Source organism: Nothobranchius furzeri, chromosome 16, assembly GCF_043380555.1.
Source record: "Nothobranchius furzeri strain GRZ-AD chromosome 16, NfurGRZ-RIMD1, whole genome shotgun sequence".
Classification (NCBI taxonomy): domain Eukaryota; kingdom Metazoa; phylum Chordata; class Actinopteri; order Cyprinodontiformes; family Nothobranchiidae; genus Nothobranchius; species Nothobranchius furzeri.
This window is the reverse complement of record NC_091756.1, coordinates 30682678-30706567: the sequence shown is the minus strand read 5'-3', so window position 1 is coordinate 30706567 and position 23890 is coordinate 30682678. Positions and strand designations below refer to the sequence as shown.

General features: G+C 44.0%; 2 protein-coding genes across 2 annotated transcripts in view; both read left to right on the top strand.

The window, feature by feature from the left end:
• Positions 1 to 23890, top strand: part of LOC107373083 (angiotensin-converting enzyme-like) — a 74262-nt gene that overhangs the window by 39524 nt on the left and 10848 nt on the right. The window contains exons 2-5 of the mRNA XM_054749097.2: positions 9945 to 10332; positions 11015 to 11370; positions 12349 to 12507; positions 12606 to 12693. Coding sequence (XP_054605072.1) covers positions 11134 to 11370; positions 12349 to 12507; positions 12606 to 12693 — 484 coding nt within the window. The 5' untranslated portion in view covers positions 9945 to 10332; positions 11015 to 11133. The remainder of the gene's footprint in view (positions 1 to 9944; positions 10333 to 11014; positions 11371 to 12348; positions 12508 to 12605; positions 12694 to 23890) is intronic.
• LOC139063448 (uncharacterized) lies at positions 5322 to 8853 on the top strand. Its single transcript, XM_070545305.1, has 3 exons — positions 5322 to 5471; positions 7081 to 7221; positions 7852 to 8853. Exons 1-3 carry the CDS (start codon positions 5322 to 5324, stop codon positions 8704 to 8706), a joined length of 1146 nt encoding a protein of 381 aa, XP_070401406.1. The 3' UTR covers positions 8707 to 8853.

The window sequence follows — 23890 nt, the reverse complement described above, 5'->3', positions numbered from 1 at the left end:
TATGGACCCCATTTCCGCATTCCTGTGGCAACCTGCCCCCCAATTTTATTTGCACCTTATGTTTATGTTGTTTATGTGCTTAGCAGACGCTTTTTCCCAAAGCGACTTAGAATTTTTATTTTTTTAATCTATAGGGCATGTTGTGATCTGTGGGGGAAACCGGAGTACCCAGAGTACCCGGAGAAAACCCACATATGCACTTCCACTGACGACATTCCACACAAACACACACTTAGGGCAATTTGATATATTATAAAAATGATAATGACAGTTACAACAGCATCAGTATTAAGCCTGGAGACATTGCACACCATATGTTAAATCCATAACAATCAATAGCAATCAAACACCAGCTTTCTCATTGTAACAAAACCATTTCCTTGTATTTGAGTTTAAATGTATAAATATTTGGACATCGCTTGAGCTGTAGCCCCAGTTGGTTCCAAAGTTTGATTCCAAATATGGACACACACAGACTTTTTCTTGTAGTTTTTAAGGCCTGAACTTTAAAGTTAGTCCCCCCTCAAATAGCAGCTTCCTTCTCTCTATGGAAAGAGCTTCTGAATATTTATAGGAAGTGTACCTTTACTGGCTTTGTATAATAATTGTGCAGTGTAAAAGTCCACCCAATCAAAGAATTATAAATGTTTAGAATGCAGAAATAAGCTATTTGTGTGCAGGGGCGCAGATAGAATTTTCAAACTGGGGGGGACAAAGTTCCAATGTACCCTCCCCCAAACGCATACACACACACACGCACGTACACATACACACACTATTACAAGAGCCTTAACTAGAGCTCAGTCAGTTTGTGTAATTTCATCCAATGGTTTACAAAAAAACTAACACTTTTATATACATGTTTGAAGCCATTAAGCAATGGAACGCTGGCAACAAAGCTCTGCCTGATAAACACTATCCAAAATCAGTCATTTGTTATTCTCCCAATCAATTACTAACCAAAACCTCATGCTTTATGCAAAACATTAAATGCTTTTCAGCATACCGATCTTTACAGAAAACATAAAAGCCCTAAAAAACTGCACATATAATATATTTTAAAAACAATATTCATTTATCACTTAGAGCAGTGGCTCCCAAACTTTTCAGCCTGAGCAACAGATGTTCCTTTGTATTTTTACGTTATTTAGAATTTTTCATTACGTTTGGAAAGTTTTAATTTATATAAACATAAATCAAGCTCTTGTTAAATGTTATATTTTTCTTTTATTTTTGTGATTATGTGGCACACTTTGACTTCCTTATGTAACGCATTGGCAGTAGTGGCATACAGTTAGCTTTGTCAGTCAAACAGAGTCGTACTGAAGACCCACAATTCTTCTATCAACGCCTCTTCAACGCATACTTTGGTACGGAATTCAAGGACGGGATGGAAGAGGAAAAAGGTTTTAAGAGACTATTCCTTGAGAATCTACATGCCCAGTGTAGCCGATACATGGGTACCGTAGACCCTAAAACCACACCCATGGATGAGCTCAGAAGAATGGCGAGCTGTGCCTTTACATGATTTGGTAAATCCAGTAAGAGTTCGAACAGTCCATCAGTTCTGGCGGTGGAGGAAAAAACCTCCTCGATGACACTCGAGTGTACTGCATCCGGAACTCATTAAAAAAAAAAAGCTGGACCCAAACAACAGGCCCAAAAACCTAATAACAACCCCAAGCCTAAAGACTTTCCAAATAACAAGCCTCAAAATCCTGGCTGGCTCGCCATTATTGTAATGGATTAGAATTACAATTTGATTAATGACCATAGACATTAAAGATTCATATCTAGTATGAATCCCATCTAATGGACACTGGGTTATTTAAATCAGAAGATTGGATCTTTTTATTACATGGAAATTAAACACTTTGCATGAACTGAGAGTCAAGAGAAGAGAGAAGCTTTCAATGAATGAATGCTCTGTTGGAATGAAATGTGAGGTGAATGGTGTGTGAACAATGTCAAGTTCAGAACCTCCGTGTCCAGAGAAGCAGAGTCTGAGTGGGAGATATTGTTTTGCTCCTAACTGATCAAGTTTGAACCGTGGTCATAAACACATGAGACGCCAGTTTGTCGCGTCCACATACCCTTCAGTGAGACCTCCACGGTGGATCCAGAATGCCCAGGTCCTCGGACCTTCCTTCCGATACTGGAGCCGATGGTACAGCGTCACAGCACAACAGACTAGTCTTTGGACTGTCTCCAGGTTAACAGCGACAGGTGTTTCACAGCATCAAAAAGGGGACCCTCCTTGGGTCAGCGAGTTCAGCTTTTATTCTGAAGGAACCGTTGTTGATTGATAACAACAACAGGTTTTTCCAAGCTTGATAGTTCTTAGCTTAAAAAGAGGAGTACAGATGGCCTGTCCATACTTCACTTAACATGCGGCGAACTTCAGGGGATCTTGAGATCTTGTTGAATACTGACTTAAAATGGCATTGGAACTGTTTTATTAATCTGGATGTTTTTGATTCTGGACGAATCAAAGCTGACACAATTAATAAACACCACAGAGGCTCTGCCACGCTTCAGACTAGGAAGGTTCTGATTGGATCAGCACAGCAATGTGTCATGTGATTATTTACCTTAATGTATCAGCATGTCTAGTGACTAAAATAAGTCATTTACTTGATAAAAACATATTAATCATAAAATTGTGATTTCACAGATCGGTCACATTGTATTATTGACTAACAGTTGTTTTGATTAGCTTTATTGCAAATAGAGCTCTTTGATCTAATGAAAGAAAAGAAAAGAATCTTCATCTTCTGTCTTCATTGCTGGAATGTAAACAGTTTAGAAGCGAATGCATGACCTTGAGGCTGTTTCATGCACTCTGGCACTGTGTCAAAGGGAACAGTGGTTAGAGGATAATAACCTTGAGAAATGGCTCCTTCATCACGTTACAAGCATGTGGCGAAATGAATATAAAGGTGTGGGGTAAAATGTATTTCTGAGTTTTTGTTTGACTTCCTGAGAAAAGTGGACTAATTTGGAGCATATAGTATATTTATAATATATAATAATGTACAGATGAGTATAATTTTATACAGTGACTGTCCCACTTGGACTCACACTCCTACACAGTAGATGGCGGAAATGCACCTAATGCTAGATGCCACCCGCTATTAAAAAAACAACAAAAAACAAGAAGCCCTCCCTTCGTGGTCTCCAAGCTGGGGAATGGGAACTGAGAGTGAAATATGTGGATTTCCTCCCCAACACTCCACGGTGCAGCGTTACTGAGGAGCCTTCACTCTGCTGGACACATTTATTTATCCAAGCGCACAGATCTAACAGTGTTTTGTTTCCTGCTCTGCAAAGCAAGCTTCTAGCTTTTCACACCACTTGTTGATGATGTGCTTCAGAAAAAGGGTCCATGTGGATTTTTTTTTTTTGGGAGATAATTGACCTCACCTGGTGCGCCTGATTGCGCCAGCCTGCTCTGCCTCTCCTCTGCGAGCTGCTGCTGGTGGAAGAACTGTTATAAAGAGGTCATTTTAAAGTGGGTTGGGTTCAGTCTTTGGAGGAGAAACACGGTGGTCCTCACTCGGTTGAGGTTGGGGCATTGTGGTCTTCGAGGCGGGCTGTTTTTGGTGGGGAAACACATGGACAGGAGGTGTGATTGTGGGGAGCTTGAGTCTGTGTGCCATGTTCTTCTGCACTGTGGACGGTATGGTCGTGAGAGGAGGCCTATTTTCGGAGGTTGAGGGCTACGGGTCTGTCGGTGTTTTCTCTGCGGACCTTGTTGGGTGTGGAGGACAGGTGTAGGGTGTGGACCCTGATGTGGTATCTGCATGTGACGTGGGTTTATGAGAGGCTGTGATGCTCTCTGACGGTGTGTTTGGGCAGCTGTGGCAGCAATACGCCTCGTGGGTGTCTAGCCCAGGGGCGGAGCTACAGGTGGGCCTGGGTGGGCACAGGCCCACCCAGTTTGACAAAGTACCCACCTACTTGCTATAGCAACACCAAGTTGTGGCCAAGCAAGCAACTGCTTAGCAACCCCAGTTCTCTTTCTTAACATTCGTTTTGATGTCTCACTATGGGATACGCCACTCCGCGGATTCCTCAGAAGCACTTATCTCAATACGCCAATCCTGATTGGCCAGTGACCGTGACGTACGCGTCACCTGCTACTATAAGTAGCAAGCGTCCCAACGCACGCACCATGCAATCACCTCTTCTCGCTTCGGTGGTCGCTTATCTCTAAGGTAAGTTAACTCAACTGTTCACAGACAGAGCCAGCTAATATTCTCTCCGTCGCCGAACGTTAACTTACCGTCCTGTCCTGACCTTCACCATAGGTTTGGGGCATAACGAGCAGCTTCACACTCCAGTGCATCTGTTCGTTCTCTTGCTAACACACCAGTTAGCCAGCATGGAAGCCGCTCTTCCCACCAGAGGAGTCGACGGCGCAGGAGCTCGCCTCTGTACCTGTGGGAACAAAATCTCAAGCAAAGACCCGCACAAGGTCTGCTCGAGCTGCCTCGGGCTGGAACACGCCCAGCTGGCATTGGAAGTCCCCGGGTCATGTGAGAGCTGCGCTTGCTTCACCCTGAAGAGCCTTCGCCGGCGGCTAGCGCGCCAAGCTAGCCTGTCGGGGAAGGACCCTTGCCTGCCGGCCCCTGGGCCACCGCCTGGGGACGCCAGCGAACATGTCCTCCCGGAGCCGGAACCGTGTGCCGAACTCAGCTGGGGCTCACAGCTCGAACCGGCCGGTCCGAGCCACCCCATCGAGGACGTGTTGTAGTTGGACTACGGAGACGACGAGGACACCTCGGAACTCCTCATTTCAGAGGAGGACGACGTTTTTCTCCCCATCGCTCAGGCCTCCATGCCTAGCTTTCCGTCCTCTCCCAGGGATGGAGCGGCTTCTCCGGCCATCCACCTGGACATGCAGTCAGTCTGCCGACGCGCTGCGACCAGGCCCAACATCCCTTGGCCCACCGTGGTCACTGAGGCTGTCAGATCCCGCTACGAGGGAAAGAAGCTGCCTCAGGCCACAAGGGCGGCAAAGCCTCTCCTTCCCGGAGCTTCTCCAAGAAGTGAGGTCCTCCTGGGACAAACACCCTTTCAGCTCCAGGCCTCCTGTCCAAGGAGCCTCCTCGCTGGACTTCGAGGGGACGGAGAAGGCTGGCATGCTTCGCATGCCGCTGATGGAACCGCTGGTTGCAGCACACCTGCACCCACGGCTCTCGGCAACTTCCTCCAGGCCTCCCGCTCTCCCTGCTAAGGCGGACCGCTTCCAGTCGGCGCTGAACGGGAGGGCGTACAAGGCTGCCGCCATCTCGGTCCGAGCTTTGAACGTCTCCTCCATGCTCTCGGCGTACCAAGCCGAGCTCTGTGAGGACATGAATACGAAGCCGGACCCGGAGGTGTGGGAGAGAATCACCGTATTGACCGACATCTGCCTGCGTGTGCAGCGCTGCGCGGTCCAGGCTACGGCTAAAGCTATGGGCATGATGGTGCTTCAAGAACGTGCACGATGGCTGAACCTCACCAACCTCTCTGATAGAAGGAGGACATTTTGGACATGCCAATCGTGCCTGAAGGTATTTTTGGCTCTGCCCTGGCATCAATGCAGCAACGGTGTGAGGCCAAAAAGAAAGAGGATGAAGCCCTTCATCTCTGCCTTCCCCGTAAGCCCTCACCGGCGCTGCCGGCTCGGCCGAACCTTCCTCAGGCAGCTGCCAGAGCCCTGCCTCAGTTCCGGATCCCAAAGCGCCCGAAGCCTCAAGCTGTCCAACCAGCTCCTTCGGGCTCAGCGCTTCGACCAGTTTGGCCTCAGAGATCCGGCAACCAAGCCGCTCTGCCGTCGGGACAACCCACCCGACCCGGCGGTCAGCAGGTGAGGAAGAAGAAGAGGGCAGCCTGACGGAGTTCTTTCCCTCCCGACGCTGCAGCTGGCAGTTCCCCGTTCGCCAGCTCCTCCTGTTCGATGTTGCCATGGTGCCTTCTCCCCCCCCCCCCCCCCTCACGGAACCCCTCCGGCAGAGTCCCCGAGCGGTCCAGGGTGGGGCCAGGACGTGCAGCCGGCTGTGCCGGCTCAAAACACACGTCACAAGCACTCACATTGTTTTTCACAAACATGTCACGCTCAAGGAGCATTAAAACGTTCGCTGACGCATCCAGACGAAATGTCAAGGGCGCAGCAAAAATCAATAAAAATGTTACCCATGAGCGGAACCAGGCGGGGGCGGCCCCTGGCGGACTTACCCGCCAGCCACGGGTCGTCCCCGTACGCCTGGGCCGTCAAAGCACAAAGCCCCCGCGCATGCGCAGTGGTTGCCACGAGCACCGCTGCCCCACAACCTCTGGAGGGAGCTGCTGCTCCGTGTGTCATGGCTGTGTCACCGCTCTCCACTCACATGGAGGAATGGACAGCGGTTTCTGCTTCACGTTGGGTGCTGAGAACTATTTCGAGAGGTTACAGGCTCCAATTTGCCTCAGTTCCTCCTCGATTCTCCGGCGTAGTGTTCTCCCACGCCCAGGGGACGTCAGCTCACATCCTTCAGGGAGAAATCTCCTCCCTGCTGGAGAAGGGAGCGATATGCATTGTGCCTCCCGATCGGTCTCAGAGCGGTTTCTACTCCAGGTACTTCCTGGTCCCGAAACGGGGAGGGACCGGGATTCGCCCGATCCTGGATCTGAGGGCCCTGAACCGATGCCTCAGAAAGTACAGATTCAAAATGCTCACGCTCTAAACCCCTTTTGCGTCTGATTCACCAGAACGACTGGTTCACCTCAATCGACCTGAGGGACGCATACTTTCATATTCCCGTGTACCCTCCACACAGGAAATTTCTGAGGTTTGCCTTTCAGGGAGTGTGTGACGAATACACCGTGCTCCCATTCGGCCTCTCGCTGAGCCCGAGGGTGTTTGTCAGGTGTACGGAGGCAGCGATCGCCCCTCTGAGAGGGAGGGGCATTCGGCTGGCCACGTATTTAGACGACTGGCTCCTGCTGGCACGATCCAGAGAGGAGGCAGCGTCAAACACGCTGGTTGTGATCCATCACTTGTGTGGTCTGGGTTTCAGAATAAACTGGCAGAAAAGCGCTTTACTCCCCTCCCAGAAAATAACCTTTCTAGGTCTGAATCTGGACTCAGGGTCGTTCACGGCCCATCTCTCGACACCGCGCATGAACGCGCTCTCGCTCTGCCTGGCGCGCTTCCGTCTACACAGTTCGGTGCGGTTTGCGTTATGCCTCAGGCTTGTGGGTCTCATGGCGTCGGCTATTTCAGTGGTACCACTCGGCCGTCTACACATGAGAGATTTTCAACGCTGGGTGGCTTCTCTGGGTCTCTCTCCAGTGCGCCACAGAGCGCGCAGGGTGACGGTCTCTGCAGCGTGCGTCGCGGCGCTCCGCTGTTGGCGTCACCCCTCCCTCTTGGCACAGGGGGTGCCTTTGGGTTGGTTCTCGTGAGGAAAGTGGTCACAACAGATGCGAGCCTGTCAGGTTGGGGGGGGGGGGGGGGGGGCTCCTGGATGGTCGCTCTGTCAGGGGTGTGTGGAGCAGAGAGCTCTGGGGGACACACATAAATTATCTGGAACGCCTCGCGGTCTTTCTGGCCCTGATGCGCTTCCTGCCTTTTCTCTCCGGCCATCATGTCCTAGTGAGAACAGACAACACAACGACTGTGGCTTATATAAACCACCAGGGGGGGCTGCGCTCCATGCGGTTACACACGCTGGCACGCAGACTGATCCTATGGTGCAGCAGGCATCTCCTCTCAATCAGAGCCACCCATGTCCCAGGTGTTCTGAATCGGGGGGCGGATCTGTTGTCCAGAGGGACACCCCTGTACGGGGATTGGAGCCTGCATCCGGCTGTGTTGGAACAGATTTGGATCCGGTTCGGCACAGCCGTAGTGGATCTTTTTGCCTCCAAGGAGAATGCTCAGTGTCCACTGTTTTTCTCCCTGCGCGACTGAGACGCTCCACTCGGCGTGGACGCGCTGGCGCACAACTGGCCACGGAGACTGCTTTACGCTTTTCCCCCAGTGGCCCTGATACCACCCACCTTGCTGAGGGTACGAACCCAGCGCCACACTCTCATTCTGGTGGCCCCATACTGGCCAGCCATGCATTGGGTGGCGGACATTTTCCAACTCCTGGAGGGCCAACCTTGGAAACTGCCGCTTCGCAGGGACCTGGTGTCCCAAGCGGGAGGCTCGATCTTCCACCCTCATCCAGAACGGCTGGCCCTGTGGGCCTGGCCCCTGAGGGGTGCGGGCTAGTGTCAGCAGAGCTGCCCCAGGCAGTCATTCGAACCATTCAGAATGCTAGGGCCCCCTCCACTAGGTCCCTATATGACTGTAAATGGAGGGTGTTTGAAGCCTGGTGTCAGGGTAGGGAGGTCTCACCCTTCCAATGCCCGGTGAACATCATTCTGTCTTTCCTGCAAGACTTGTTGGATGGGAAGAAGGCTTTCTCCACCATTAAAGTGTACCTAGCAGCCATTTCCGCCCGACACTTGGGTTTTGGGAAGAAATTGGCAGGTCGACACCCCCTGGTGTGTAGTTTCATGAGGGGCGCGCGCAGGCTTCTCCCTGTGTCTCGACCCCTGGTGCCCTCATGGGATCTGTCCTTGGTGCTGTCGGCCCTCTCCGGGCCTCCATTTGAACCTATGGACAGCCTGGACCTTAAGATCCTGTCTCTTAAGGTGGTGCTACTCCTGGCTTTGGTATCTGCAAAGTGAGTTAGTGACTTACAGGCTCTCTCTGTGCACCCATCCTGCACCCAGTTTGCACCAGGTGACATGAAGGTGTCCTTGAAGCCCAACCCTGCCTTTGTGCCTAAGGTAGTGGGCTCCTTTTCTCCTATTATCCTCACAGCTTTCTACCCACCACCCTTCTCCTCTCCTGAGGAGGAGCGGTGGCACAAGCTGTGTCCAATTCGCGCGCTCAAGGAGTATGTGAATCGGACGGAGAACCTTCGCAGGGGGGACCAGCTTTTTGTGTCATGGGGTGGGCCTCGTAAGGGGAAACCCGTCACAAAGCAGCGGCTTTCCCACTGGATTGTGGAGGCTATTTCTATGGCTTACTCCTGTCAGGGCATTCAGGCACCTGTTGGGCTCAGGGCCCATTCTACTAGGGGCCTGTCTGCTTCTTAGGCCCTTTTTCAGGGGCTGTCAATCCAGGAGATTTGTGCTGCAACAAGTTGGGCTTCTCCACTTGCATTTGCACGCTTCTATAAGCTTGATGTTTCGGTCCCTGCAATGACTCACACGATTCTGAGTGTGGGGTCTTTGGCGGGCCAAGACGTATCCCTGTAGGTTGGTGATCGCTGGATAAGCTGTCTGGCAATACGGGAGTCTCCATATCCCATAGTGAGACATCGAAACGAATGTCAAGAAAGAGAACTTTAGGTTACTGTCGTAACCCCGGTTCTCTGAGTAACATGAGTGAGATGTCTCACCAGACAACCCTTCTTGCTGGGCGAAGCGAGAAGAGGTGTTTATCTTGAATGGTGCGTGCGTTGGGACGCTTGCTACTTATAGTAGCAGGTGACGCGTACGTCACGGTCACTGGCCAATCAGGATTGGCGTATTGAGATAAGTGCTTCTGAGGAATCCGCGGAGTGGCGTATCCCATAGTGAGACATCTCACTCATGTTACTCAGAGAACCGGGGTTACGACAGTAACCTAAAGTTATGTTGTAACAACAATTACAATGTGAAATTATTATTTTAATGAATGTGCACTTTTTTCATTGTGTAATAAAAATACTGTAACTTTTCTGTCTGGTATTAATTTTAATCATATTATGAATAAGTTTTCCAGTTTGCTTGTTGGAGTTGTAATTTGGTCTTTTCTATATAAAAAAGTGAATTGGTACCTGTTTACTGACACTAAGCAACTATTAACCTACTGCAGAGAAAATATTCTGATGCCATCCCTGCCACCCAGTGATGTTCATGATTTTTTTTTCTCTCAGAAGCGTCCTCCTGCCCTGGACTTCTCACAGCTGAACCAGGCATCTCCCAGAGTCTCATCATCATTGATACTGATCAGCGGTGTAAACTGAGAAAGGACTGGGTGTGAGGGGGAGACAGATGCGCAGCACACAGCGGACACGCAAGGACCTTTTATCTGATGCTTTTCCTTGCACTTACGTTAATCCAGTAAAGGAAACGAATCATTTCATCCTGGTATCTCATCGGGTCTGCTTTAATCCTCTAAGGCCATTTTATTTGGTTCTGTTCATTTTATTGTTATGTGGACCGAGGCTTTGGGTGGAAGATTCCGGAGGTGATGAGTCGTCCCGCACCACATCGGCGTGTCACTGTCCATGGTGCTGAATGAGACAGAGCTCTTGAGAGCCGGTAAGGAGAGGGGGTGTGGTTGGAGGTGTATGCTGCTTTGTCAAGGTGTGTGTGTGTGTGTGTGTGTGTGTGTGTGCGTGCTTGCATCATGCTTGCGGATTATTCCCCTGTGGAGGGTGCGGTAGCTGAGAATCATCTGATCTGATCTCTGGTTTTGCACCACCTCCTGCTGCATCCTGAGCTATCTGGAGCATGAAGAACAGTCAAAAATCCCGATAGTCTTTTGGATCTTCAGCCCTTGGCTGATAGCCTGCAGCTAGGATGCTGAGACGAGCCAGGCAGCATGCCTGGCTGAGATTAGAACCTGTCCAGCCTGAAAGTTCACACGAGAGAGTGTGCAGGTCTTGGCCCAGAGCGGGAGTCCAGCGTCTGTAACAGTCCTTAAAGTTGAAATTTAACAGAGATCCATGGAATAAGTATCTAATGTATAATCTTCTATCATAGGATTATTTGTGGCTTGAGAGATTTTATTAAAACATGTCATTTTGATGTGCACATGCGCGGCACACATCTCATATGAGCTTTGAAATTAATTAGGCCCATCCAGATTTTTCTAGGCCCACCCATTTGCTACGTTCTGGTTCTGCCACTGGTCTAGCCTGTCTCGCTCACTGAAGAAGAAGAAGGGTTGGGTTAAACTGGCACTTTAAAAGAAGCGCTTGTTGCTTTCTGAGCATTTCAGCAGCGGCAGCCGCCAGGTTGGAAGAAAAGACGCACCGGTTGGAGAAGTGGATGAGGCAGCTCGTTTGTAGGATTTGAACCCTTTTCTTCTCCTCAACCCTTGTTAAGTTGGAGCCAGCCATGGGTGGAGGTGGTGTACACAGGTTAGTAAATTCTCTGCTGATGCTTCTGCCAGTGCTGCTGCGCTGTGAAGCACTGCGAGAGAGCTGGCAGCCTGGAAACTACACCAACAGCACAGCTGACGCGCAGAGGTTCCTCAGCGATTACAACAGCACTGCTGAGGAGGTGTTCTTCTTCAGCGTGTCAGCCAGCTGGAACTACGACACAAACCTAACGGATTATAACTCCAACCTCCAGGTAGGGACACCCCCCAGTCTTGGTGCCAGAAAGTCTCATCACAACTTCTGACTCCAGACTGAAGCAGGTTCAAATAAAATGGAGTAGCCATACTAAATAAAATCAGGGTTCTGAGATCACCTGTCTCACATTAATTTTAATTTTAAATCAAAGCAGCAATATTCCCAGATAGGATGTTAATGATGCACACCTCTCTGGTCTCTTCATCCTGCTTTTTCTCTTATGGGCTAGTTTTAATTTTCTGAAAATGAATGTTGGCTCAAACGTTAAACATTTGTTCATGGGTAGTTTTCATTCTGCAGACACATTTATACAAAAGAACTTGCCAAGTTATGTTAACATACATGATTTTTGGCCTGGAGACCTTCTATTGCAAGGCTGCAGGGCTTCAGCTGTGCCGCCATGCAGCTGGATCTTGATCTTGAATGTATTTAGTAATCAAGTAAGAATTCTGCCAAAAGCCATTTGTTTTCATCTAAAGGAAAATGACTCAGAATGTCACACATTTTTGTAATGAGGAGCTAAATATTGCAGGTAAATGCAGCATTTCCCACAATAACCTGTGGTTTAGATGGTTGATCTTAAATCTTACAGAAGTTTACAGCATGCAGTCATTTTTCATGTTTTGTCTAATGTTACACAGCAGTCCTGACCCAGTCAGGTCAGTTCTGCAAGTCTTTGTCTAATGGTGAGAATCCTTCGATCTTTTTAGTGCATAAAGAAAAAAGTCTTGGGGTGGGAATGTGTATTAGCTCACCCTGCATTGGACATCAGATCTGAACTGGGTCTTGTGCTTTTCTGTTAAACTGAGTTGTACTGTTTCCATTTGGTAGCAAAATCCTTTTGGGCAAGCCTTTGGGTGATTTGGTATCTAGTTCAGGAAGATGTCTACAAATATGAAGACTCATTTTAAGGGATTCCCATAAATGCCCTTCAACATGACTAAAACATCCTTTCATGTCTGCCATTTCTTTTCAGGTTAGTGCAGCTCTAGAGGAACAAGCCTTCACTGAGGCCTGGGGGAAGAAGGCCAAGCAGGTCTTTTCTAATGAGCTTCTTGACTTTGAAGACAAGAGGCTGATGGAGGGCATCATGCTGCTGGGACCTGCCAACCTTCCCCAGAAGGAAAGAGAGGAGGTTTGGTTGTCTCTATCTTGCTCTAATATTTCCATAAGCTTTTTACAGAGTGTTTTGAAAACTGAGATCTTGACTATCCCTTCTTAATTCGTCTGTAGTACAACACCATTCTCAGCATCATGGAACGTATTTATTCAACAACTAAGGTACACCCACGGCCAAACATAAGCTGGAGCCTGGAACCTGGTGAGTGAACCCAACCAGATGTGAAGTATATGTGAACGAGGGTTAACAGTTTTTTTGAAAGCAGTCATGTTTCAAGTAGTTAATGGTCTGACATGTGGCACCAAGTGGTTAACCTAAATATTGATGTAATTAGGGGTGCACCATAATGAGAATTCTTGGTGAAAACAAAAATGATGAAACAAAGGCTGAAAAATGATCATGTCAATATTTAGAACCATAGCATTTATGACTACGGTGTGCACTAACTTCACAAAATTAAGGCATTTCAAATCCATTAAAATATTTATATAGCACTGACATAACAATGAACAATATGAATTAAAATGTTTCATTTGACCCCACTCATGTAGATTCAATAAATTATAAATGTGCAGACTTAAAACTGAAAGGTCTTGTGAGGACAGTAAAATGACCCCTTTAAGCACCAAAGTTGCAATATTGCGTTTAACGAGCCACAGCTGCAATTATACAGTAATCCCTAATGAAGTTATTACTTTACACCAGAAGATGGTGAAGATGTGTATCCTCAATCTGGGCAATAAAGTGTTATGTAGTTGATATGCAACACTGACGATTAAAATGGAGTGTTTCCTCATCAACTCTCCAGGTGTCATTTTGGACAAAATCTAACTGTGAACTCCCACAGCAGCTGTCACACCTGCAGAGTTAATTTGCAGACTCTACCCACCCATCCATCCATTCTAATAGTTGGACTGGTAGCGACCACTTGGCTGCAGTGGCCGAGGTGCATTGTGGGGAGTCATGTATTTTAGTTCTATTTTGAGGAGTTTTTGCTTGTTTATTTTGGGGGCTTGTTGCAAATGAGGTTTTGCTTCGATTGTCATGTTGATACTGTAAGTGAGGAGGTCGGTCAAAGGAAAGGGACCACTTTGTATTCCACTGTCACCATAAAAATGTGGTGCATGCAGTGGCGGCTGGCCAGTAGAGGGCGATAGGGCGCCGCCCTCCCAGTTTTCCCCGGTGTTTTTAATTTTTATTTAAAAAAATAAATAAATAAAATTAACAATAATCACATATTCTAAGTTAATTGTGTGTTTTGTAACAAAAACAAATCACACACACACACACATATATATATATATATATATATATATACATATACTGGTGAGAAGCTCTCTGCTGAGCGGTGGAGGCGACAGAAAGGCTGTAGACTGTGTTTCAATCGCCCAAACAGAACGGAAGCAGCCGGCCAATTGCTGACAAGAAAATCAAATGGTAGGAATGGGAATGTATCCAATCAGCGTCGACGTAGATTCAGAAGCATGATGGGCGATAGAGCTACCGCCAAAGGCTTTCGTTGGTGTTCGGTAGAACCCGGCAGAGTCTCGACTACTCCAGCACATTTTTGGTCGTGACGCAGATGTAATAGACATGGACGCCAGTGAGCCTACAACCAGCATGGATACCGGATCTCAGCAGCCACTGAATTCAGTTCGGTCTCTTCTCCAGTATCCGTTCGAGAGGAGAACTATGGTGGAAAAACTTAATGTCAAAGAGCTTGGACCAGATAAGCCCGACGTAAAGATAAGCCAGCAGGAGAAGGAGAGAGGTAAACTATACACACGAGGCTTCTCCCGAAATTGGTACACCAGGAAGGCTTGGCTAGCTGGATGCAATCACGCTAATGCGTTATTTTGCTTTCCGTGTTTGTTATTCAAAACGACTGTGACAGATAAGGCATGGATTGAGTCAGGAGTTACGGACATGAAACATTTTTCTGAGAAGGTGAAGAAACATGAGTTATCCCGCCCTTACGAAAAAGAAGTATACTTTAAGTATATAATTTCAAGTATACTTAAGTGTACAGAAGTTTATTTGCATACTTGTTCTTAAAGTTTACTTAGAAGTATACTCCTTGGGACTAAATTGGGCCACTAAAAGTATACTTGAAGTATACTGCAAGTATACTTCAAAGTAATAATTTAAGTTTATTTGTAGTGTACTTCTGATATAATTGAGTATACTTTTCTCTTTGAAAGTATACTTAAAGTAACCTCACAAGTGTACTTGAGAGTGTACTTCAGATATAATTGAGTATACTTTTCTCCTTGAAAGTATACTTATAAGTTTACTTGTAGTGTACTTCTGATATAATTGAGTATACTTTTCTCCTTGGAAGTGTACTTAAAAGTAACAATATAAGTTTACTTGTAGTGTACTCCTGATATAGTTGAGTATACTTTTCTCCTTGAAAGTATACTTATAAGTTTACTTGTAGTGTACTTCTGATATAATTGAGTATACTTTTCTCTTTGAAAGTATACTTAAAGTAACCTCACAAGTGTACTTGGAGTGTACTTCAGATATAATTGAGTATACTTTTCTCCTTGAAAGTATACTTATAAGTTTACTTGTAGTGTACTTCTGATATAATTGAGTATACTTTTCTCCTTGGAAGTATACTTATAAGTTTACTTGTAGTGTACTTCTGATATAATCGAGTATACTTTTCTCCTTGGAAGTATACTTAAAAGTAACAATATAAGTTTACTTGTAGTGTACTCCTGATATATTTGAGTATACTTTTCTCATTGAAAGTACTTAAAAGTAACAGTATAAGTTTTTTTCTAATAAAATTGAGTAAACTTTTGCGCTTGAAAGTATACTTAAAAATAAACTTTAAGTAACATTATAAGTTTACTTGTAGTGTACTTCTGAAATAATTGAGTATACTTTTCTCTTTGAATGTATACTTAAAATTATACTTAAAGTAATAATATATGTTTACTTGTAGTGTACTTCTTATATAATTGAGTATACTTATAGTTTTGAAAGTACACTTTACAGTAAACTTGACGTAATATTCTTTTAGTACATTTAAGTATCTCTATTTTTTCTATAAACACATACTGCAAGTAACATTTAACATCTGCTATTTGCTTACTACCAATACGTTTAATTTCCACTATTTACTGATACTTCGTCTTTATGCAGAGAAAAAAAATTAAATAAAATAGCTAAGTCATGTTGTTTAAATTTATTAAACAGAGAGAATTAGAACAGAACAAAAACAGACCTGTTTACCAGGATTAATCAAAGATGAGAACGCAAACTGTTCTGAACATGACGCGTTAATTCTGTCCATTTTGAAAGACTTTTTAAAAATGCCTTTAAAAAAATCAGTCCATTTTATGGATCCACTTGCTTGGTTGTTGATGCCGTTTTGAAGTTTTCATTGTTGCATTTCTTTCGTGTTATTTTTCTTACATCTTGAACGCGCAGAGATGTAAACTTCAACTGAGCACGCCCTGTGAACACACAAAGCAAAAAATGAACACTTGAACTGTTAGGTGAACACCACAAAATCTTTACAGTTCGTACACTGTAAACCCGAATAAGTAGGCAGAACTCAAAAAATGTAAGGCAATCAGTTGCCTCATATTTTCTGAGTTTATAAACTCAGATATTTGAGTATATCAGACCATAAATAAACTTAAATATTTGGAGTTTATATTAAATATATTTTCAAATTATGATCAAATTAAAGTTACCGATTAAGCCAACTCAAACAGAAAATAAAACAAAATTTGAAAGAAACAATTACAAACTCACACTTTTGAAAACTGGACAACAGCAGTGTGTAGACTTTCTTTGAGTAGGTGGTTTAAAGCAACATCAGAATGCACATCGATTCAACATTAACAAAATATGAATTACACTAACCACTATCAAGTAAGACAGTGAGTACTTTATGCCATTTGGCATAAAACCAGTTGAGTATTGAATCGGATTAGCCTATTAGCATTAGATGCTAATGGGCTAATCCGATTCAATTATTCACGCTAAACTAAAGCCACAAATGAGAGTTGCCAGACTCAGAACGGCTGGACGAACAGAGAAAAGGTAAAACTCAACTGTTCCTCCCACTGTCTTTATGGGTGACCCCGAGAGGAAAGTTGACCATTGAGCAGGGTTGATGGTTTATCCCTTGAGGTCCACGTGACGGGGTGAGGAGTGAGCACCACCTCACCCCTGCCACGTGGACCCAAAGGATGAACCATCAACCCTGCTCAATGGTCAACTTTCCTCGCGGGGTCCTACCCATTAGGACAGTGGGAGGGTTAACTCAAGGAGGAGTGGAAAATGAACATATTTGCCCAAATGGTGGTGTGTTACTTTAACATCAACAATTAAAGAGCAGACAAATAGTAAATTACATTGTGGATGTGGACAATGCTCTAACAGAGTGAGCCATCTGAATCCACCACTCTTTCAGATTTTGAGTTACACATGTAACATCAGGTCATTTTTGACTCTGCAGCGTGGGTGACAGTTTAGACTCATCAAGACCAAGTAAGATTTTCTGCGTGAACTCAAATGTGTTGGTCAGTCCCTTCGGATAATCTAGATGTAAGGCATAGATGAGGCCGGACATTACCAGGAAGGCTGGAGAGGTTGACAATCACATCACCCTCTAGGATAACAGATTCTCACTGGGTCGTACGTAACTGGACTCTCGGCATCATCTGTGATGGTTGTCAGGAGGACAACTGCTGCATCCCGGAGGTCCGGCTCATTGGTATCATCCTTACAAAAATGAAAGGGAGATCATACACTAATCACATTTGAACTGAAACTCTGACTGTGGACATTTTTATTTCAGTAGATTGTCATGTAAATAACAATAAATGCAGTCTGATAGACTCCTGTTTAGGGCTGGGCAACATGTCAAAGATTTATCGTTATCCAAGTTCTTGTCTCTCATCCAGATAATTTTTCCCATGTCAATAAATCTGATAATAAAAAAATGAAAAGATGTGTAAGTTGGCCACATTTATGTCCCTTTAAGAAGCTGTAGCATCTTGAGTCATGTACAATTTTAGTCATTGTAATACATGAGACAGCCCCATCTAGTGGACAAATATTGTTGCTACGCATTCCTGTAGTTATTGCCTACTTATCGTTATCGAGGTGAGATCTTCAATATATGGTGATATTGATTTTAGGCCATATCGCCCAGCCCTACTCCTGTTCATTCTGTTGCTTTGTGCTCTCATTTACGAATAAAGTGAGATGGCTTCAGTGTGTGCCAGTGTTATGCTAATGAAAGCTACTTGAATTCTTTGCAGTGATTGTTGATTTTTCTCAGTGCCTTAAAGCCTGCCACACACGAGTGCCATCTGCTGAGCAAACAGCCTCGAATGACCGCTTGCTCAGCAGATACCTCGCCATGTGCGCCTGATTTTCACAAGAGTTTTCCGCCTCACGAGACGCTGAGGTGAATATCTGACCAGTTAAGATACTTTCCGCCTCACAGGGGTAAAAACTCGCCGTGTGCGCATTACCGAGCTGCTGGTTGAGCTGAAATATTCTAGTGGACAACCAAAGCACGTTCTCCGCTCACATGACCCCAAGATGGCAGCCCCCTGTCTGCATGTCAGAAAAGAAACAACACAGAGACAGAGCTGGAAACGGAGGAAATGCCTATCCTTTTTTGTTGATGAAACGTCGCCGCCACCGGCATTTCAAGGTTAGGAAAATATGGTTACAGTAGCTGGAAAGATGGACCAGGCAAGGAGTTTATGCCAATTTACTCCAAGAGATGCACCTGGAAGACCCAGAATCCTTCCGAAAGGGTAATGGAAACAGTGGGCCCATCGATCCACAAGGTACCATTTTGTTTATTTTTCAGACATGCAGACAAGGTAAGGGGCTGCATCTGAATACATCTTGGGGTCATGTGAGCGGAGAAAGTGCTTTGATTGGCCACTAGAATATTTCAGCTCAGCCAGCAGCTCAGTAATGCACACACAGCAAATTTTTACCCCTGTGAGGCGCAAAATATCTAACTGGTGAGATATTCACCTCAGCGTCTCGTGAGGCAGAAAACTCAGTGAAAATCAGGCGCACATGGCGAGCAATCTGCTGAGCAAACAGTCCTTCGAGGCCGTTTGCTCAGCTGATTGCACTCGTGTGTGGCAGGCTTAAACATCTTGCCAAAGGTTTGTAGTTGAAACAATGGCACTTTTTCCAAAATGTTCATGTGCGTTGTCCTTGTGATGTCTTTATGCATAAATAAATAGAATGATTTGTTCAAATTTACAATACTGGGACTTACCACACATGTCCTCAAAAATCCAGAGGTTTCCTCACGTAGATAGACAGGAAGGGCATGGAGAACAGTGGTACGCCTTGTGTGGACATCATGTAATTCCTAAGAAGATTAAGAGTGTAAATACTGTAAAGTTTACTAATCAAACTTAATGCCAAACTGCTCTGACCAATTTTCCAAGACAGTGATATCTGCATCTAAATCCAATGATAAACTGCTGAATTCAAAAGTTAATTTGAAGTGTTTAGCATTACATAATACGGAGGGGTATTAGGGCCACTGAAGAAGAAAAAATTCTTAAAATAAATAAAGTCAGAACTCTGACATTTATCTCAGTATTCAATTGTTTCCTTCAGTGGCCCTAATACTGCCTTATTGCCTAAGAGTATTAGAGTCACTGAAGAAAAGGAAAAGAATTGAGAAAAAAAGTCAGATAATTTCCAAATTCTGGGATTAAAGTCAGAATTCTGACTTTTTTCATGAACCTAAAACCAAACAAACAAAAAACTATTCAGGAATTTTTTTTGTTAAAAAAAAATCAAAACAAACGAACAAAAAAAAAAGCCTGAATTTTAAGATTTAAGTCAGAATTCTGATCCCCCCTCATAATCTTCCCCAATTTCCCTTTTTTTTTTTTGTTTTAGGTACCAGTCAGAACTCTGAGATTAAACTCAGATTTATGACTTATTTTCTCAAATTCTACATTTTTTTTCCATCAGTGGCTCTAATACTCATAGCATAAAGGCATTACCTGTAAATTGTATATTCACCAGTTTTAAAAGACAAATCTGTATTAGGGCTGTCGCGGTAACCGCAAGAAGAAAATATCGCGATATTAAGAAACCCACCGCGCTGCAGGACGTGCCACCGCCATTACCGCACTTGATTAAATCTCGCGACAGCGCATGCTGAGAGGTAAAGTCCGTGCTGATCGAGGAGATAGTACACATGGAAGATGGAGGGAGCGGTGTCAGTGCGTCAGCTGCAGCCCAGCCGGAGACCTTGGAGCAGGCAGTGCTGCCACCAGCGGCAAAGAAAAAAACGCTTGGAGACCTGCTGAAGTCACGGACAAGCACGTCATCTGTAACCGTCCCGAAGAGAGTTAGAGCCGAGCTGGAGCTCACTTGCTACCTGCAGGAGGAACCCATTGACCCTAATGAAAACCCTCTGACATGGTGGCGCAACAAACATGGGAGATTTCTATTGCTCTCCAAAGTCGCACGTAAGTACATGTGTATTTGCGCAACAAGCGCACCATCCGAGAGGGTTTTTAGTGTCGCTGGAAATGTTGTCACCCCTCTCAGATCCTCTCTCAAACCGCATAAGGTTAACATGCTGGTTTTCCTTGCGCATAACAAGGACATGACCGAGTTATGTTATTCTTGTGTGTGAAAGTGAAATGACAGTGCCTAGGACATCTCATTTTGTACACTTTATTTTAAACTACAAAACAAAACAGGCACTTTTTTATTTCTGTTAGATGTTGCAGCCAAATTTGCATTTCAAAGTTAAACCTCCTGAATGTTGTTTTTAAGTTCAGTCAGAAAATGCCGTAACTGCCCTTCGATCTGCATTCAATAAAGTGTTAAAAATGGCCATGTAGTTTTCTAACATGTTTTAAATGTGTAAGCACAATGTTTCAAAGGAAATATTGACATGAGTTTAGTAATCAACAAACAAATTTGCTAAGTACATAAATAAAAACGGGGTGCAATAATATCGCATACCGCAATATTGAGCTGCCCTGACTCACCGCAGGGGGAATTCCTCAACCGCGACAGCCCTAATCTGTATACATATATACATACATACATATATAGTCATGTTATTTAGGATGCGCCATCAAAAATGCAGATTGTGAGAATTACTCACCAGTGGTCTCACTTGTATGAACCTCTTGGGGGTCAACAGCAGCATGCCATCAATCTTGTGTGCAGAGAGTGGGGTTGGATCATTGAAGTCTGACTGCAGATTCATAGACAGGCTTCCCGGTGTGGCTGACAGCTCATAGGAATGCACATCTACACCAGGAAGCATAATCAGTAGAGAAAACATTGTGAATCACAAGGTAGATCTGTGTTAGTCTGCAAAATTTAGGCAGTCCTCCACTATATATGAAGCTAAATCATCTAAATTATATATATATGTGTGTGTGTGTGTGTGTGTGTGTGTGTGTGTGTGTGTGTGTGTGTGTGTGTGTGTGTGTGTGTGTGTGTGTGTGTGTGTGTGGAGATTCAAGTGTAATTTGACTTATCCACACAAAGCTAAAAACATAACATTTGAAGAAAAGAATCTGGAGTAACAGCGTACAGTAAGGACAAAATTACAACACAAAAATACTGTGAAATTAATAGAAACAGCGTTCTGCGGTTCAAGATATGTGCAACTGAGCACGTTAATTTGATGATAAAAACATTAACAAAATTTGTATGTCTATGCGTGTATTAAATAAAACTTTTCACAAAAACTGACAAACTCCCGCGAGCTAACTGAACTTACTGTTTTTTTTTTTTTTTTGTCCTCAGAACATCACCTTTTAAAAAAACTGTGGAGGGGACAAAAATGGAGGGAAGGAGGGAACATAGCATGAGATACAGCACCGCTTCGTCTCTTGCAGTCACAATCCTCTTCTACGGTTAAAAAACCAGGCTGCTTGCAAAGCTATCGCACGGGTGCTACGGGGAAATAGTTTACAACACAGACTGATTTTTTCATCACTGTACAAGAGACCACTGCTCATTTACTTTTAATAAGTGGACGTTTAAGTTTGACTTGGTGGCGCTGAGCTCCCGCTTTTATTTTTTTCTCAGAACGTCACGTTTAAAAAATTACGATGGAGGGGACAAAAATGGAGGGAATAAGTCTCTAGAAGTCTAATAAAAAAGTATCTAAAGTGATGCTAACCTTTAATAATGAGATAGCGCTGCTCATTTAATTTAATAAACGGACTTTAGTCGCACACAAAGTTAATAACACAGCTAACTCATGCAATATTAGCTTGCTACATGGCCAACATTACTCACCATGTCCGTCTTAAAAACATTTACAACATTTAAGCAACTTTTATGGCGGCTACTTACATTTAGCTCAGTGGTGCAGAACCAGTGACTGTCAAGTGCAGATGCAGAACAGAAGCGCGACCTCCGACGGTTAATGCACCTCCGACCCTCGCTCTTCTTCTCTGTCTGCTGAGAAGCTTCCAGAGCTGACTGAGCAAATGCTACAAAATAAAAGCACTTCCTGTGCGTGTAATTTCACAATAATTCGTAATTTCATGCTTAATATGTTATTTAGGACAGACAGACAGAGTAGTTATTTCAAAATAAGGCAAAGTTTCAAGCAAGGATAAACTTAATATGGAGGAAGTGATTATGTTAAACAGAAAGGACATGTCAAAAAGGACTGATTTCAAAATATATAAAGCTTTACAACAGGATTTGATTGTTAAGAATATAGATATTACAGAAAAATGGGAACTGGAAGTGAACATAATGATAACAGATGAGGAATGGGAGGAAACACTTGAAGCAGGCCATTAACTAATAGTCCGTCTTGGAGGGAATTTGAATGGAAGGTGAAGATGCATGCTTTAAAACTCCACTTATCATGTCTAAATAGTAATGTTCCAAATTTATGTTGGAGAAAATGCGGGCTAGTGGGAGACTTTTCACATACATTTTTGGACTGCCCTAAATTCATACCATTCTGGGAAGGTGTTAGGGAGAAATTGAAAGAACCTTGAAGGTGAAATTACAATTTAAGTTAAAATGGTTTGTACTGGGAATGCTGTACCAAAAATCATACACACATAATGGAGACATACGTAATCAGAATTCTGCTTATGACTGCCAAGAAGTGTATTACAGTTTTATGGCTGGACACAGAACCCCCAAGGGTGGCACAGTGGAGAGACAGAGTTAGACAGGTCTACAAAATGGAACAAATTAATGCAAGACTATGACTGGGACTAGGGAAATTTGAAAAAATTTGGGAACCAATAAAACAAATGTTGGAAAGATAGTACTCTCATGTGAAAATTATTATTATTAATTTTTATTTTTTATTTATTTATGTATTTTTGTCTTTTGGGTGAGTTATTTAGCTAGATCAAAGTAAAATGTAGAATGTAGTAGAGAGCAGATAAGATGAATACAGAGAAAGCTTGTCAGAACTATATGTACTGATTGGTGATTTGGTTAAGTTGGATAGATCTTATGGCCACAAGGAAATTCAAACTTTGTTCAGGGAAACACTGCCCTGGAGAAGGGAAGAAGAAACTCAAATGCATCTCCATGTAAATGTTGTTGTTCTAATTCAAAAATAAAAAGTTCCAAATATATATATATATATATATATATATATATATATATATATATATATATATATATATATGTCCAAAACATACGGCCGCATATATAAGTATATATATATTATATATATATACTTAGATATTTATTATATTATATAAGTATATATATATATATTAAGTATACTTATACATTACTTGGTGAAATATACTTCTGATAAAGTCAAGTACAAGTATAGTCTAAATGTAAGTAAACTTTAATGTAAGTATGTATTAAAGTATACTTAGTAGTATTTAAAAAATGTACTCGGATAACTATACTTCTGATAAGTACATTGAAAGTAAACTTGGAAGTATACTGTATTCATTTTTAGTATACTTCAAGTATACTTCAGTGTACTTCTTTTTGGTAAGGGCGGGCACACATGGAAAACACGGTGAAGCTAGCTATGCTAGGCAGAGGGGCACAGGCCTGCAGTGAATAAACACAATGAAGAAGTGGATCAGAACCGGCACATTTTGTCCAAGAGAGAGATGTCAACACAGTGTATGAGCACAAAGATGACCTCCTCAGATTTTTCCAGATGATCAGAGACTCGGATGACTTTGATCCAATCACTGAGAGAGAGGCAGGAGACTTTGTGAGAATGCTGGAGGAAGAAGATTTCGGCTTTCTGCTGGCATTGTCACAAGATCATGCCACATGTGGACATGCTGTTCAACCAGCTGCAGAAGAGGAACGTTGACTCTGTCTACATCACAGGGGTCATCCAGAGCTTCACCAACAGCATGCAAAAGATCAGGTACATACTTGTTTA

Excerpts from the sequence above, each read along its gene's own strand:
- LOC139063448 (XM_070545305.1), top strand. The coding sequence starts at position 5,322 with ATGCTCTCGGCGTACCAAGCCGAGCTCTGTGAGGACATGAATACGAAG. Across the intron at positions 5,472-7,080 it reads CTAAAGCTATGGGCATGATG|AAAATAACCTTTCTAGGTCT; the intron begins GTGCTTCAAGAA and ends CTCCCCTCCCAG. Across the intron at positions 7,222-7,851 it reads TTGCGTTATGCCTCAGGCTT|TTGGATCCGGTTCGGCACAG; the intron begins GTGGGTCTCATG and ends GTTGGAACAGAT.